The 17,236-nt window shown below is 35.4% G+C and overlaps 3 protein-coding genes and 2 non-coding genes across 6 annotated transcripts; 2 read left to right on the top strand and 3 right to left on the bottom strand.

Annotated features, from left to right (window-relative positions):
* Positions 46 to 3,451, top strand: LOC109354323 (DUF724 domain-containing protein 6-like). 2 transcript variants are annotated; one of them, XM_019596739.1, is made up of 4 exons: positions 46 to 723; positions 1,404 to 1,973; positions 3,096 to 3,104; positions 3,136 to 3,451. In XM_019596739.1, exons 1-4 carry the CDS (start codon positions 232 to 234, stop codon positions 3,157 to 3,159), a joined length of 1,095 nt encoding a protein of 364 aa, XP_019452284.1. In that variant the 5' UTR covers positions 46 to 231; the 3' UTR covers positions 3,160 to 3,451. The 2 variants fall into 2 exon arrangements, with proteins under 2 accessions (XP_019452284.1, XP_019452285.1); XM_019596740.1 differs by lacking the exon at positions 3,096 to 3,104 and having other exon boundaries at positions 3,145 to 3,451.
* Positions 4,561 to 4,632, top strand: TRNAN-GUU. Its single transcript has one exon. It is a non-coding gene; the product is annotated as a tRNA-Asn (tRNA).
* On the bottom strand, positions 5,204 to 5,277 carry TRNAR-ACG. Its single transcript has one exon. It is a non-coding gene; the product is annotated as a tRNA-Arg (tRNA).
* Positions 7,013 to 7,859, bottom strand: LOC109354326. Its single transcript, XM_019596743.1, has one exon. It carries the CDS (start codon positions 7,774 to 7,776, stop codon positions 7,276 to 7,278), a length of 501 nt encoding a protein of 166 aa, XP_019452288.1. The 5' UTR covers positions 7,777 to 7,859; the 3' UTR covers positions 7,013 to 7,275.
* LOC109354834 (rhodanese-like domain-containing protein 6) lies at positions 11,958 to 16,729 on the bottom strand. The gene is made up of 9 exons (XM_019597590.1): positions 16,509 to 16,729; positions 16,264 to 16,431; positions 15,760 to 15,865; positions 15,384 to 15,564; positions 15,128 to 15,209; positions 14,783 to 14,865; positions 13,789 to 13,921; positions 12,976 to 13,141; positions 11,958 to 12,771 (listed from the first exon to the last, which is right to left on the bottom strand). The coding sequence occupies exons 1-9, from the start codon at positions 16,671 to 16,673 to the stop codon at positions 12,020 to 12,022; spliced, it is 1,836 nt and encodes a 611-aa protein (XP_019453135.1). The 5' UTR covers positions 16,674 to 16,729; the 3' UTR covers positions 11,958 to 12,019.

The raw sequence follows: 17,236 nt of genomic DNA, 5'->3' as shown, positions 1-17,236 counted from the left end.
TAAGGGGAGAAAAAGAAGAAAGATATAATATTTCTACTTCACAATTTGAAAAAAAATGCAATAATGGTTCTCTGCCTGTGAAGAAAATGAACGTAACCATTTTTCATTCCAACCAAACACACTTTATAAGCCACTCACTCACTTTCAAATTTCACTGCACTCTCTCCTATGCTCTTTGATTAGCTTCTCTAATCACAAATTTCACAAGAAACCCTAACTCTTCTTCAATCAATGGCGCCAAAATCCAAAGCCGCGAAAACTTCCGCCGCTTCATCTCCGGCCACAGCCCCCTTCAAGGCGGGCTTCGCTGTCGAGATCAGCTCCGACGACCATGGTTTCCGCGGTTCATGGTTCACCGGCAAGATCATCCGCCGCGTCGCCAATAACCGGTTCTTAATCGAGTACGACAACCTCATGGAAGATGATAGCGGTTCGAAGCGGTTGAGAGAGGTTCTTAACCTCCACCAGCTACGGCCGATTCTCCCGACGGAGACCGGTCGGGAATTCAAGTTCGGCGATGAGGTTGACGCGTACCATAACGACGGGTGGTGGGAGGGTCACATTACCGAAGAGTGTGGGGATGGAAGGTTCGCTGTGTATTTCAGAGTTTCGAGGGAGCAGATCGTGTTCCAGAAAGAAGAACTTAGACTCCACCGTGAGTGGTTCCATGAGGTTTGGGTTCCACCATTCGAACAACAACAACAGCAGCAGCAAGAACCAGAGGTATGCATTTTCTTATTACTTTGATTATTATCTAAATTATGTTGTAAACATGCAATTAACTTTCAGTGTTTATTTGTTTGGTGTTTGTTGATATTTGTTGCATTAGAGAGCACTCTAATCTAGGGCTAAATTGATACCATTCGTGATAACAATAGTGAAGGGGCATTACTCCACTATCCATTAAGCATTTCGTTTTTATATCTGGAATTTAAAGATTGCTATGAAATCAATGTTCAATAAATTATTGATAACTCACCCTGGATAGCATCTCCATTCTCCACTATGTACTACTGCCATCATGATACTGAGATAAGGGGAATGTTTTGAAGACTTTTTTGTAAAACTGGGCTGTACACCCTTTATAGATCTTGTATATTGATGTGAGTGTGAGTCGTTATCGAGGTGTCTTGTATTTGGAAGTGAAATAGACTTGTTGTATGCGAATGTAAGATGAGTGAGGCTATTGGCACTCCCAAGTGCGTATTCACACTCATCATTGACAATTTGTATGACTGGTTAGTAGGTATGTGAGCAAGCAATTTGGAATGTCAACAGCTCCACCCTGTAAGATATATGTCAACTGGGGTATATTAATGGCATGTGTTAGTATATTAATGTTAGTGTGATTAAAATTATATTGTTGTATTGTATGATTGTGATGTTGAGATAATGAATTGCAGGAAGTGTTGACACCAGCTCTGAAGTCTGCTGAAACTGTGACACCAGCTGTGAAGTCTGCTGAAACTGTGACTCCAGCTGTGAAGTCTGCGGAAACTGTGACACGAGCTGTGAAGTCTGCTCAAACTGTGACACCAAATGTGAAGTCTGTTAAAATTGTGACAGAGGAGAGATTTAGTGTAGGGACCCCAGTTGAGGTTAGCAGTGATGAAGAAGGTTTCCAAGGAGCTTGGTTTTCTGCTACTGTTGTTCAAGTGATAGGAAAGGGAAAGTTCCTTGTTGAGTACCAGAGCCTACTAGCTGATGATGGTTCCCAGCTTTTGAGAGAGGAGGTTGATACCCACCACATAAGGCCTCACCCGCCACAAACTGTTGATGGTCACTTTAGTCTTCTTGAAGAAGTCGATGCTTTTCACAATGATGGCTGGTGGGTTGGCATGGTTTCTAAATTTCATGACAACTCAAGGTATGTAGTTTACTTCAGGAACAGCAGTGAAGAGCTAGAGTTTCAGCACTCCCAGTTGAGGAAACACCAGGACTGGATTGATGGCAAATGGACTGTGGCTTCGAAGGTATGACACTATTATGACTGCACCTTGTGCTAGCTAATTCATATTGTCATAAGTTTCTTGCTTTGATGTTTTCATGCCTTGTTTGGAGACTCATAACTGGCCTGAGAATGTGTACATTATCCAAAAGGCTATAATCCTAATACTACTCAAGGATCATCTCTGGTGCAGCTTGTGCATAGCCAAAGGGTTTTTAGTTTTAGTCTTCCTTGTCCATTAATGGATACCGTCCTAATAGAACTTTACTTACTCATTTTAAATTTATTATTTTTGGGAGATGGATAGTTGCATCTAGTGTTTCAGTATGTACATTGGAACTGTCTTTTAAAACTTTATCTTTCTTTCAAAATCAGTTGTTACCCTGCTGGGTTTGCCTTCAATTGTGTTGCGGGTATTGAGGAATATGTTGAAAAGGGGGGATTTGTGAATTTTTACGGAGTCATATTATGAGGTAGACACATGGTAGATATTATTAAATTATGGCTTCTCACAAAAAAAGTACACTTCAGAACACAACCTCCCCCTCTCATCCCTCCACTGTCACCCTAACCTCATCACTGAAACCCTAACCACCATGGCCTTATCTTCTCCGACCAGCCACAACCCATCTTCACCCTCCACCTAGCTACCTACACCTCAAAATACAAAAGGGATGTCCATATTAAGTATTAAGCGGAAAGCACATAAGAAGAATTGAATTGAGTGGGGTTGAAACTTCCATAGACTTTTCTAGCCAGCCATGAAATTTGAGAATAACGAGCCTGTCAGAATACAATTTTGGGTTGACACTACTTGGGAATGAGGCACCAACAGGCAACAATAGTTTAAGGTCGTATATAACATATGTTGAATTAGATTATTATATACAGTTACTAGTTTTGTAATTTGTTTGTCTGATGTTAATGATAGTTTAGTAACATTAATGTTGACATGTTAGCCTTTTTCATAAAGATTGGTGATAGTAATAAAAGAAACCATTTACTTGCAATAATGGCACCAACTGTATTGTTGACCCAAGGTTTTGCCTGAGTTGAATTACAAATTTGATAGGAATTCAATAACTCTTTTTAAGGGGAAGTACAAATTTGTTTAAGTTATTGCTCTTGAGCTTTCTAAATATATCGGGTGTTGGAGATCTTGACTTGCAATGGTTTTTGGCATAAACTTTTTTCAGGTGTTGGAGTTGTGAACCCTGCAGGTGTTGGATCCAGGCACGTTCCACGGTTCCTAGTAACTGCAATGTCAAGAACAAAAATCCTGTATATTTAAGTACATGCTATATGAATCAAATTTGAACTCATCTTGCCAGATATCCTGATGACAAATTTTGGTTCCACAATTATGTAGTTTGGTATCAGAGGTTGACCTTGTGATCAGGGATTGAGTCTGCAAGTGCATTTCAAATTAGTTTACCCGCTACTACTTAAGAAACGTTTTGCATGACATGGTGACCTCTTCTTATTAGTAATTTATTATTTCACTAAGCGAAAAGTCCAGGAACTTTCTATCTACCGGAGTGTTCTATTTTTACACCACATCTTAAATCAAAATTTTAAGACAATAGTTCTATGTGTCTTTTTTATTTATAAATTCTTTTCTCATCTTCATATCCAATGTGAGACTTCATATTTGAATAAATTTAACAATTTCCCCGTCAAGTGTGGGTACTAGACATTTATCAGTTTGCCCCCTTAAGTCTTGCTTATTTTCAACTCCCCGAAGCATTTCGTCGCTTACTACGCCCTTCCTCGTCTCTGGGTGCCTAGGTATCCACCATAAGCCTTTCCTCGTTTGAACCTCGCCCTTAACTTGAACTTGAAGGCTATGCCATCTTAAGGTGCTGCTAGATGGAAGGATCTTATCAACGTCCATGAATGATAAATCATAGCATAGATCAAACTGCCGAATCGGAAAAATTGGGTGCTATCATATAGCTTTGTATCGGCTAAGTTCACGAGTTAAGGATTTATTCAATCACATAGTTTTGGACTCCTAAAACATGGCGCCCTTGGGGCTTTCTATTTGATTGTATCGAAAGGCCCAATGAATTGGGATTTCCCTATTGGGTTGGGTCATTTTGGGGTAAACAGATCATTTATGATGAAGAGGATGAGTTTCAAGAGAATGAGTGAACTCATTGTCTTCATGCATAAGGATACTAGATTATCCAGTATAAAAGGTTGAAAAACATCGCAAACCGAACCTCTCTTTTTCTTTTCTATTGGACTTTATAGGCTATGATATCAATTTCTGGAATAGGATATCCATTTTTGGACTATTCTATTATATTTCTGGACTATTCTATTATATAATGATTTTTAAACTTTCCATATATATAGAAATAGAAAGAGATAAACTAGAATCGACATCTCTTATCTCAATGACACCAAAGAGATTGATATTAAATGAATGGAATTAGTATATGGGTGGAATATAATGAAATAGAGCCACTTTGAGGTTCCCTATGAAATGAGGCATGGAACGGAGCCACTGTGAAGAAGTTCTAGGAGTTACGAAGGAAACTTCGAGCTCATATTGGTCATGGGTTGAGAACGGGAATTGAACTCTATGAGCTCGAATTTCCCGTTGTTCCTCAGTAGCTCAGTGGTAGAGCGGTCGGCTGTTAACTGACTGGTCGTAGGTTCGAATCCTACTTGGGGAGATTTGATTAATTCCGAATTATATAATTTGGAATGAAAGGGTTCGCTTTGACCATTAAGAGTAGGTAACTTGTTCCTCCTGTCTTTGTTTCTATTGCATTCTATCTCATTGTATCCCATTCTGTTCTGCGATATTTGAGAATCGTCGTCAATACCTCAGTGTAGGTTCGGGATACTCATTTGTTCCACAGTCTCGGGCTATTTAATTTAAATTAACCAATTAAGAATTATCAGATGTACCAGGACTAGCAAATAGCGAGTGCATCTTTGATGTAGTCATCAATTCTCCCGAGAGGCCACAATTACCGCGAGCAAAAATATTAATGACAAGGAACACATTTTATTTTTGCTATGCTACTAATTTACTTGCTTTTCTATTCTTCCCAAGCCTGACCGAGGAAGAATTACGAGGCGTAAAACAAAAAGATATGCGAATTCAAAGATTAGGGTATACTATATTTATTTTAAAATATCCACCATTTACGAAAATTTGTGTTTTACTTTTTAAATAAAACAGTAAATCATGATTTTCCTACCCTTAGAGGGAAGGGAAATTCCCTTTTTGGCCGGTTGTGGGCGAGGAGGGATTTGAACCCCCGACACCGTGGTTCGTAGCCACGTGCTCTAATCCTCTGAGCTACAGGCCCCACCCCGTCTCCACTGGATCTCTTCCCCGGAGTACCCTAAAAAAGGGAACCTTTTCTCTCCCCAGCCAATTTCGACTTAAGAAGATGTGAAAGCGCTTCTCTCTATAAGAACGGTGCGTTCCGAGGTGTGAAGTGGGATAGAAGGGATTTAGGCCTTCTACCTCCATGCGGCATTGTTCCGTCAAGCTTTCGCCCATTGCATAAAATTCCCCACTGCTGCCTCTCGTAGGAGTCTGGGTTGTGTCTCAGTCCTAGTGTGGCTGATCATCCTCTCGGACCAGCTACTGATCATCGCCTTGGGAAGCTATTGCCCCCCCAACTAGCTAATCAGACGCGAGCCCCTCCTCGGGCGGATTCCTCCTTTTGCTCCTCAACCTATGGGGTATTAGTACCCGTTTCCAGCTGTTGTTCCCCTCCCAAGGGCAGGTTCTTACGCGTTACTCACCCGTCTGCCGCTAAAAACACCACTTCCTGTCCGACTTGCATGTGTAAGGCATGCCGCCAGCGTTCATCCTGAGCCAAGATCGAACTCTCCATGAGATTCCTGCAGTTCCGTTCGATGACAAATAAAAATGATCTATCACTATCGGATAAAATTGAAAATGTCTAAACTTAGTGGAAGCATTGGCCAACACAATACTCTATGTAACATTTCTCTCTTTTCATTTACACTTAGCAACTTCAACTCTCTTTCGAGAAGAGATTGCCCCTAATTTATATTCAGATTGAAGTCATTGCGTGTTTCTTTAAAATGAATAACTTACTGTTGACTAATATCTTGTATTGATGATCATGTATACAACTTAAAATTACAAAATAAACTACCTAATTATCATTTCATATATCCATTATGTTTGTAATAATGTTTCAATTTATGTAGTATTTGACTTGATGAAATCTTCTAATAAAGGATTTGTAAAGACTATTATTATACTTATATGAAGTTTAGGGTTTGGAGGACGCATGGATGGGATTTTAATGGCTTATTAACTACCACACTTTCTCAAAACCTGAAATCTGTAACAAAAAGAGCCAATTACCGAGTTAACCCACGAGTTGAAGATCTGTTTGTTTGGGAGGGTTCTTTAGATGATAGTATTTATACCCATACAGTTAAACCAGGTTATTGTGGCTTTTGATGATGAAGTTTTTTTTTTGTACTACTAAGGGTATTTCTCTACGTTCGGTAAGTAACTAATCTTTTATGGGGTGTATGACTGTCCCTTCCAACAAATGTCGTTCACATGAATTGAACATGTGATCTTTTGGTCATCCTGGAGATCTAGCAGTATGTACACCATTAGATCAACGCCTTGTTGGTTGATGATGGGGTTTTGACTAATCTAAAAATATAAGGTTTCTCATCAATAATGTTATTTTAACATTAGATAAAAAATTAAAAAAGAAATATAGATAATTAATGCTAATTGTTAAGATTACTCTTTCACATCTAACTCACTTGTGGGACATGAGGAAGTGGTTGCCGCTTCACATGCATTCATCATAATTAACTTTTAATTACGTGATTGCCATGCATGCAGCTCGCGTTATTTGGGTTCAAATCATCGTAAGGATGTGGTCTCCTGTTTTAATTAATGTATCATAAAGATAAAGAGTAGATATAAAGAACATGTTGCAGTAACAACAGTTCGGTGATGCAACAATAAAGTTTGTATAAAATATTAAATATTACACTACAACTTTGAACAATTTATTTTGATAATGCCAACCAAGTACACCACAAACCTCCACTGCATATCAGTGGATGATTGAAAATGACAAAAGACAAAGGAAGCAACAACAATAATTTAAACAAACAACACTCACACCTCATCATAAATTCAACATAAATGTTATTTGTACCCCAACTTCTACATTAAACTTTGACAATTTCATTTTCCAAACAGAAAGTTTTAGAAAACGAAGTAGTCAGATATTAATGTATGAAATTGTTGTCCAAATAACAAGGCTGTAAATTTAATAATCAAACATTGAGACTCATTTGACTTCAATAGCTTCAGGTGCATCTTCCACTTCCACATTTTCCTCCTCCACACCCTCAGCCACATAGTTCTCATCAATCTCAAAAGCTGACACAGGGAATGTCCTAGAAACCCCTGCAAAGGACTTAAATGTGATCTTATCACTGTTTTTCTCGTTCAGAAAGATTTCATTCAGTGTGAGCCAAACCAACATTTCCCTGACCTTAACACCAGTGAGTTTCTTGATCTTACCAAACTCAACATTTGCTGTAACATAAGGTGCATATGTGGCAAGCCTATCAATCTTTTGAAACTTGTGAGTTGAACTCTTTTTCTGAATAAGCCACACAAATCCACTCTCTCTATCATACCCACATTCTTCAATGTCTTTCAATGGCAAAAGTCCATTGGGTAACCCCACTTCTATGAGAAGTTCCTTAGACTTTACTTGCCCAAGTTCATCTCCATGGTATATCTCTGCTTTAGCTCTAACCTCATCTGGGATCACTAGAGACATTTTTGGTGTGATGTTGTTTTTCTTTCCTTTTCTAATGCTTTGATTAAGCTAAAAAGGTAATGGGTTGTGAACAATACGGGAGATAGATGAGCTATATATAGTTCTGAATTCATCACAATGCACGGATGACAAATGTTATTGATTTCTTATAAAAACCGGTTTGTGCCTGAGGGTATAATAATTAATACCGGTCATCCAATTAAATCGGTTAAAACTGATCAAAACCGATCATACTAGCCAATTTTCAATTAAACTGTACCGGTCATACTGACCGACTTTTATTTAAAATTGTTTTTTAATCAAAATAAAAAAATTATTTGTCTTTTATTGATTTTTCAACATTAATATTAATATTATATATATATATATATAATTTCGCCGGTATGCGATTTAATTAATGAGTCACCGATTGAACCGCTATACCACTATATCAATCTCTTGTCTGGTATTATATTAATAACACTGGTCTAAAACATGAATTACATTCCATCAAATAATATAGATTTTTTTTTAATTAAGTGACATTTTTTATTAAATTGTGATATAAATAAAACATAAAAAGTGAGACAGGTATGTTTGCATATGCCTCATGCTACTTACCAAGGAATTAAGAAGAAATAAAATTTATAATTTTTTTTTAAAAAATGAATTTTATTAGAAAGATGTACATTAAATATATTGATTTTGCTAACGCGATTACCTTAATGTTTATGTTTAAGAAACTTGAAAATATAAAGCCTTTGCAGAATAGTATATTTAATAAATTAAAAGATTATCTTTTAATTTTTTCGAACGAAGACTTTTTTTGCCTCAGACCTCAATCATTAGAAGATGATAATAAATAACGAAATGATAATGGAACATAAGATGGACGCAGGAACTCATTACTTTTAGCCATGTTAATAGGGAAATGGAATCGTAGGATGATACTTTAAATATTTGTATGGTGCAAGGTATTCCTATTATAAATAGTTATTAATTTGATCTTCTTATTAAAAAAAGGCAATATTTAGCAAAATTGTAAATATATTTAGAAGTTATATATCATGGGCTTTTTTGACTTAGAAAACGTTTTATTGTTTTTTTTATTAATTATAATAATCTGACTTTGTTTTGATTTTGTTTTTAATTTTCAAATATTTATATAAGAGATGGCGATGAAAATAATAAAATGTTAGCTTATACTATTTTCTATTCACAACTTAAAATCTTTGAAAATAGGTAAAGAAGTGGGGAAAATTAACATTCATACACGATACACATCAATACTATTGTCATTAGAGTTAATCCAAAATTGTAGGGAAGAAATCTTAAGAAATTATTTGGTGACTTTTGCTTCATTAACTACATTATTATGCACCTCATCCAGGCTGATGTACCTCCTTTTGCTGCATAATAAAAGTCCCATCCTTCAAAAAAAAATCAAATTGTTCTGCTTTAATTTAAGAGAAAAAAAGGATCAAAATTTTTTTTTCATGGAAAAAATTGTACCATTATTCTGCCAATTTTTTGGGTTGAAACTTAGAGCACTCCATGATAGGTTGAAAATGCAATGCATAACACTGGGAAAGTTGGAGAAAGAAGCTAATAGGCAGCACCAAATAATTTTATTTAGGTTTTACACCTTGTTTTATAATTTATTATAATTTCCATTGAAATAAAAAAATATATTATTTTTATTTTTATTTGAGTCCCACAATATCTATTTTTTTCCCACAATATTTACTTCTCTACTCACTTTCCATTGGCTAAAAATAACCAATAATTATTTTTATTTAAGAACAAAAGTTAGAAAATAAAAATAGAACTATATATAACAAATTAAAAATATTTTTATTCTATTAAAAATTTCTGTTCATAATGGTTGAGGTGTAATGTAGTTGGGAAGGTAACATTTGTGATGAAAATGGGCAGCCATCATCTACCTGTCTCCCAGGACCTATACTCCTCATATCATACTTAACTTTTCCCTTTCACATGCTTAAAATATTGTACTTGAGAGTTAAGGGTTCATATTATGATATATAGCACACAAAAATTTAAGGATTTAGATTTAGTAACATTATTAAATTAAATAAATTAAAAAAGTAAAAACTTTACCACTCTCATCACATTCAAGTATTAAAGGATCCAGTATTGGAGAGATTTCATTTTATCACAAATATTAGTATTATTCACAGTTGTGCTTATTATGATAAATCCCTCTTCCAATAATGTACAACAATAAAATATATGAACAAAGTAATGTGAAGGTATTGCTGTGATCGGTTTAATTGGTATTTTCTTTTATGGTTCATATTCCGGATTGGGCTCATCCCTGTAGTAATTGGATGAATTGAGTTTTCGAAATGAAAGTGTAAGAACTCAACAGGGATCCACCCTTTCTTTGACAAATTCGCGGGGGTCTTGTTGAGTTCTTAATAATTAAAATATTTTTTGTTCGTACAAATGACTCACTAGATACTAGATTGCTTTTTGCGATTAAAAAAAAACTCCATTTATTTCATTGTTTTTGATGGATTGAGTATGAACAAATTTTACACTAAAAATTAATCAAATTCTTTTTGTACAAACCAAATTAAAATTGTTTACTTTGTGCCATATATTTTACAGCAATGAATTATACCAGGCAGGAAATGAATAACATCACAAATGTTATTATTATCAATAGACAGTGGCTAAAAAATCAAAGAGAAAGGAAGCAATAGCCATAAAGTGAACCAACCTCACACCACCCCTTTCCCTTTCTTATATTTTGCCCCCACATGTCCTAACTTATTCCAGAGGAATGCAACAATTGAACTACCACTTTTACATGTAGGACATTGGCATGCACATGCACATGCAAAAGAATCACTGCCCCGGTTCTTGAATGTGTGTAGGTACTAGGTAGCTAGATGTAGCTAGTAAGTTATTTTGGTTATCAACCCTGTTCTCAGCCACATGTTTTTTTTATAAGCAAATGTTAATATTTATAATTGGTTAGACTCGAATTTTCAACATATTTATTACTTTATTCTTTAAATTATATACCCTAACTACCTGATAACTTTAAGACTCCCACAGTGTCTTACTCTCTCTGTCTTATCTCTCTTATTAGTCAAAAACATATCATGCTATTGGGTATTTAATTAAGATTTTTACCAATCAAAGGGAGTGAGATAATATGTGTTATCTCATTGAAATTAAGGATTCATGTTTGTCATAAGAATACAGATACTTTGTACCCAATTCCTGTATCATTCTCTGTCTCACATGTCTAACATGGATCCACTCTTTAGCCTTACTCATACCCACTTTAATAACTTTGGACCCAAACTTCCTAATTTTACAAATATGCAGAAGCAAAGTGGGCGAAAAAGTGAGATGGGAGGTTTTGATGAAGGGTTGGGTAACTTCTAAAGTTTTGTTATGAAATTTATAAAAAAAATGTAAAAATTTATATGCATCATTCATGATACAATGAAATTATAAAAGCTCTCATATTGTTTGTATATACATTTTTTTCTCTTTATAAAAAAGGTGTAACATATGCATGGGTACAAATAGAATTGTCCTACATAAAAATATGCAGCTTAATACGCAAGGCATATGCCAATATTAAGCCACTGGAAAGGTAAAACACTCGAATAAATAATTAAATAATGATCATCAACAAAATTCAATTTTAAGCACGGCTTATTACATCATCTCGTGTACAAACTATATAAAGCGGACATATTTCATGTGGCCATCATCAGAGGCTGTAAGAATCACATTCTTTTGGGCAGTGAAAATTAATGAACACGTTTTTATAACATTTTAATCTAAGCAAAAAACATGACCATTAACTGAACCTACCATTCCAGTTGAATGAGTAGAGACCTGATCACAATTATTGTACAATTTTGTAAGGTTCTATTTACAAGTTGAATTTTAGAGGAAAGTGAAGGAAAAAGAAAGCTTGTAAAATACACTTATAAAATAACTCTAAAGTCTTCTTTTTCCCTATCCCTCGGAAACCTAACTAGCAAACAAACCCTAAAATGCATATTGAGCAACATTGTAAATTTTGCATATCAATCTGTTATTTCAAACATCTAAAACCGACACCCTCCCAAATTACAATTACTTCTACATTTCGTTCTAAGTTTATATAGGAGATACCTTGTTATAAAACACAGACAGTGGGGATAAAATTCAGAAGTACAAAAACATTTTCCTTTTAAATAAAATCCAAAACTTGAGACTACAGTTCGACCTCTTACAGAAAACGCCCAAGGAAATCCTTGATCTCATCAATATAAGGGGAACGAGTAGGAATTATATGACCAGAATCATGTTCAACGATCACCGAACAACCTCCATCATATCGAGAAGCGAGTTCCTTGCTTGCTTGGTTATCTATCTGCCTGTCTTTACCATGCTCATTACCAAAAATATGAAGAGAAGGGCACTTGATAAAGCCACATTCCATCTCCTTCACATTGAGAGCAAAGCCTGAGCACAAGATTACAAATTTAAAGTCCATTTTACCTTTCAGCTTTTCTTGTTGTGCAGATATTAGAGCAGTCATTGCTGCTCCTTGCGAAAATCCTAAGATTCCATCAAATGGGCCTTGTTGGGAAAACACAGTCTCCAAATGTGATATTGAAATAGCATATCCATCAGTTTGGTGTTGGTATTGAAGTGGATCAAACGGACTATCTGTTACCTTCCAATCAACACCGCAACCTCCATCAAAATTGGGTGCCACAAACCATGCAAACTTCTTCCTGCAATTCTCCGAAGGTGGAGGAGGACTTGAAGGCAATGAAGACATTACACAACTGCCCTGGGGAACAGGCGTGGGGGTTTGATAAATGAATGGCAACTCATGAGGGGCATCTATGAAAACAAATTCAGCAATTTTCTTGAGTTTTTTGGTTAATGATGCTGTTCGTCCCTTAAAACTGGACGCATTCTGCCGAAACCCATGCAAGCATAAGATTCTCAGTTTTCTTGAGGTCTTAACATCTGAAACATTATTTGTCAGGATATCAGAAATAGCACAGTTTTTGTGAATTATAGATGGCTTTTTAAATTGCCAACGCTAATGATAATAGGAGAAATAAAAAATTTCAGTACACCGCAATAACTGCAGGTTAACTCAGTTAATTTAAAATTCGACAATTAATGTAAAAATCAAGACTAGTAAGAGATATGGATCACAGACCTTACCGTCTCCCCTAGGCATTTGAGGCAATAATATAGTATCTGAAGAAAAATCTTGGAAATCAACACCTGGCAATGATGTTTTTGATTCACCATTTTCAATTAATTGCATCGACCTAACAGCCTTGCCCTGTTTTTGGCATAGCTCACAAACATATAGTGCAGCTTCATTCTGGTAGACCATAATAATATCAGAAGTAGAAAACAAAAAAACCGAGAAAAAATCGAAAAATAATTAAGCTTAAATTTGCAGAGTACAAATTCAGGAGTGCTATGCAAGTTTAAGAAGCCATGGCTTCAACCGTGTAAATGTAACACAAATGCATGATTCAAGACCAATGTGTGGCTTAATTACAACAACAATAAATAGGGGCTTACAGAATCAGCACATGAATCAAATGTGAGAAAAATCCAACCTCTTGCCCAAAAACAAACTTAAATTTTCGATCAAAAGTAAGTCAGATTATTAATACTATCTAGGACCAGTTACAAGTAAACGATCTCAAAAGCAACATACAAGTCAGGATCACTTAGTAAACAAACATAACCAGAACGATACTCTTGTTTAGAAGCTCATTAGCACTTACTTGTGCATATAACAAAGTCACAAACCCAAAACAACTCTTAGTTTAATTCTCAAAAACAGCAGTATATTTTAGAACACTGTATCCAGTAAATTTCATGGTATATAAATGGATTCCTTCTCTCTCCTTTTACTTTTCTCTCCTTTCTAACTCATTTAGAATGTTGAAGTTCGGAGACAGGCAAAACAAAGATGCCGGTGACAATAAGGTATAATTATAAATCATGATATCATACCTGGCAACTATGACAAACCAAGACAAGCATTCTGCAATTAGTACAGCGGCAGCGAGAAGAATAATCATCAAATGAACAGTGACAAATAAGGCAGGTACCAATAATATTAGCATCTGAACTTCCAACTGATATCCTACAGCAACAGAAGAAATGAAATGAGGATTCAATTCATTCAATTGTTGCAACACTGCCCATATTATTTTGACGAGCTCTCTTTAGCGAATAATCTTAATCATGTATGATGTATATAGACAAAGAAGTCATCATTGCAAGGAAACTTAAATGCTGGCATGTGCCATATGAACAATAGATCTAAATAGTGAAAGCAATAAACCACAATGGTAAGGATCATTAAATAAATATTCCAGAGCAGAAGCTGCAATTCAGAGGGAGTATACCAGGAATAATGAAAGTAAGTTTTGTTCATTGTAACATTTTGCCTTTTATTGCATGCATGTATATGTGGAATTAGCACGTCTAAAATATCTAGAATTAGTTATTCAATTAAATATATTTGTTTTAAGATGAGCATACAACATAAGTTGTCTGTAAGCTCTGAACCATAAAATAATGTACAAAAAACTGAAATATATAACTGAGAAAGGAACCAATGTAATAACTAAGAAAAGGAGAGCATTATTGTGAAGAGCTGGAGTGGTTATTTAGATTAAAAGTCAGTCATTTTAATTATATTTAGCATAAAGGACCAAGATGAGTAACAATCCATAAATGCAACCTAATCATATAAGGTTAACCATATCTTCAATCAGAAAATAAGCTGTTTTGGTTCTAGAGTCAGCCTAAATAATTTCATTTGCAGGTCTTCGTCTAATAAGTAATCTACCACTATCACTCCAATGTCTAATTAACAGGTAATGACTAATGAGTAATGACAATAAAAAATTGATGTAACGTCAATATTCAAATCTAGACAGGACTACAAGTTCTTCATGCAAATTCACATCTACAAGTAATGTAACAAATAAAAAATTACCGGTGATCAAATACAAAATTCTTTCCTTTGAAAAAGCCACCGTCTGGGAATTGCTCCAAATACCGTTGTATCCCACCATATAACTGCAATCAATCAAAATTTACACGAAATACTGGTCATTAGCATTGAGACACCCTTTACTATGTTTCATAACAAATTCTTATAGGACATTCTCCAAGAGGGTTTTCAGTTTTGCACACTGCATGGTTTAGCAGGCTCTTTTCTTAGGTTGTCAATATGAACATAGTCCAAAGTACACATCTTGATAACAAAAATTTCTTCATATTTGCAAAAGGGGGTGGGTAGATAGATGAGCTTGGCGAAAAGGGAAATTCAGGAGTTCACCTGAAACACATTCTCAAACCCAGCACCCTTTGACTTGATATATGCTGATGCCATTTCACACCTTATTCCACCAGTGCAATACCTGTAACCAACATGTTAAATTGCCCACCATAAGTAATTATAAGCTACTTGATAGCTAGATGGAAAGTACTACCCCAAAATCATTGATTTGACATTCACTACAATACTAGCTCATAATACAATGCTACAAGAGAACCAAGAATTGTTCCCAAAAGGTTTCAATAGGGGAACTTACATGAGGATATTTTTCCCTTTCAACTGGTCACTCTTATCATCTATCCACGAGGACAAATCACTATACTGCCTAACTTGGGGATCCAAAGTTTCAACATTTGGTACATCAAATTTCCCAATTCTTGTCTCATACAGATTCCTTGCATCAAGCAAAACAAGACTATTTTCCGGACTCTCCTTATCTGCAACCAAACCATGAATATAAAAAAGATTCAGGTATCAAGTTACAATCTCAATTATCAAAATATAAACAAATGAAGTAAGAATAAAATGGAATAAACATGCAAACAAGGTAAAATTGGCAGATGAAATTGAACTAAAAATAAAGGCACACGGAAAAGGACATGCATCAAAATTAGCAAGTTATGAAAACTTACCAGCTTTGTGAAGAGAAGAATGGAACTCCACTGCAGAGAGATGTTTTCCGGCATTCGAAATTTCCGGTGACTTTAACAGTGGGTGGGAACTGAGAGTAACAAGTTCCTAGGGACACAGAAGCAATATATCATCTAAAAGACCAATAACTGAGAGTAACAACTGTGGGTTCATAATTTCTGAAGACAGTAAATAAATAAAGTGGAAATTGTACTGAGAGTAACTTAATTACATTCAACATGTTTCTGTCTTTAAAGGATATACTGAGTCATGGAAGGTAAGTGAAATTTGAATCACCTGATAAAGCTAATCCTCAATAAAAATCAGTGCAATTAAGCTAGACTTGTCTCAAGTTAAATGAGTATAACTTTCGAAATGCCGAGTATAATTAAGCTAATCCTCAATACAAGTTAGTGTAACTTTCCCACGAATAAATAAACAAAACCATGGGACTAGGAGTACATAATTTAAAACTAAACAAAATATGCAACAAAAAAGTGAATAACCTTGACGATCCGAATAGATAGTGAAGTGAAACCAGATTCTTGAGCAACTTGATCATTTAAAGGATGATGACAAGTTGCAAGCTTGAAATCAGTGGATTGAAACAATCCATTATGAATTGACTTAACAGCATCAATGTGGCTCTCCAAACATGATAACTTTCCTCCAACCTTTAATTATTCAAATAAGATGAATTTAGTTTCTATCACAAGATATTACAAAGTATAAGGGAAGGGATGAATATTACAGTGACATTGACGCCGTGTGGAGAAATGCGAACACGACCTAGAAGACCGAGGGAGGAGCAATTGGAGTTGTAGAATGTGACCATGTCATTGAGGTCGGGGATATCAACGTAATTGTAATAGAGGAGAACGCCATATTCGTCTGTTTCTTCCTTCTCCGGTGACATGGTTTTAGGGTTAATGCTCGATCGCTTCTGTTGCACTTTCACTGGCACTGTGCTTTCATCTTCTGTAATTGTATAATCCAGTTACACGATGGGTCTGGACCTGGGCCTATTTTCATGTGGCATCGGTTTTTTCATATCCATTAAGGCTACTGTATTTTCATCACGTTTATTAGTTTGAAAGAATGGAAGATTTTACTATATTATCAAATAAATCAAAATATCGATGATTTGATTCTTGTGAACGACAATTGTTAATATGGACAGCCACATATTTAAAAGGATTAGTTCATTATCAAATTATTGCTAACTATAGTGTAACGTTAACAAACGCAAACATCAAATGAGTATGAATTAAAAGAAATCCATGATAACCCCAATTTATTAGAAATGTTAAAATTAATTAGAAGTTTAAGCAGATAATTGAACCAGATTGGATGGTCCGACCGGTTTGACCACTGACCGAACTTGAAAACGGCTCTGGTTTGTAGTTTTAACCAAGTTAGGAGTTGAACCGCTTTGAACCATACAAATTCCGGTCCGACTATGTTAAATTCGGTTGAACT

This window comes from Lupinus angustifolius, chromosome LG08 (genome assembly GCF_001865875.1).
Source record: "Lupinus angustifolius cultivar Tanjil chromosome LG08, LupAngTanjil_v1.0, whole genome shotgun sequence".
In the NCBI taxonomy this organism is placed as follows: domain Eukaryota; kingdom Viridiplantae; phylum Streptophyta; class Magnoliopsida; order Fabales; family Fabaceae; genus Lupinus; species Lupinus angustifolius.
This window is presented reverse-complemented; position numbering and strand designations above follow the sequence as displayed.

Bases quoted from the DNA above. Each gene is read 5' to 3' on its own strand.
- LOC109354323 (XM_019596739.1), top strand. From the start codon at position 232: ATGGCGCCAAAATCCAAAGCCGCGAAAACTTCCGCCGCTTCATCTCCG. The intron at 724-1,403 runs GTATGCATTTTC...AATGAATTGCAG, and splicing joins AGCAGCAGCAAGAACCAGAG to GAAGTGTTGACACCAGCTCT.
- LOC109354326 (XM_019596743.1), bottom strand. From the start codon at position 7,776: ATGTCTCTAGTGATCCCAGATGAGGTTAGAGCTAAAGCAGAGATATAC.
- LOC109354834 (XM_019597590.1), bottom strand. From the start codon at position 16,673: ATGTCACCGGAGAAGGAAGAAACAGACGAATATGGCGTTCTCCTCTAT. The intron at 16,432-16,508 runs GTAATATTCATC...GAATAATTAAAG, and splicing joins CACACGGCGTCAATGTCACT to GTTGGAGGAAAGTTATCATG. The intron at 12,772-12,975 runs GTAAGGTCTGTG...ATAATGTTTCAG, and splicing joins TCAAATGCCTAGGGGAGACG to ATGTTAAGACCTCAAGAAAA.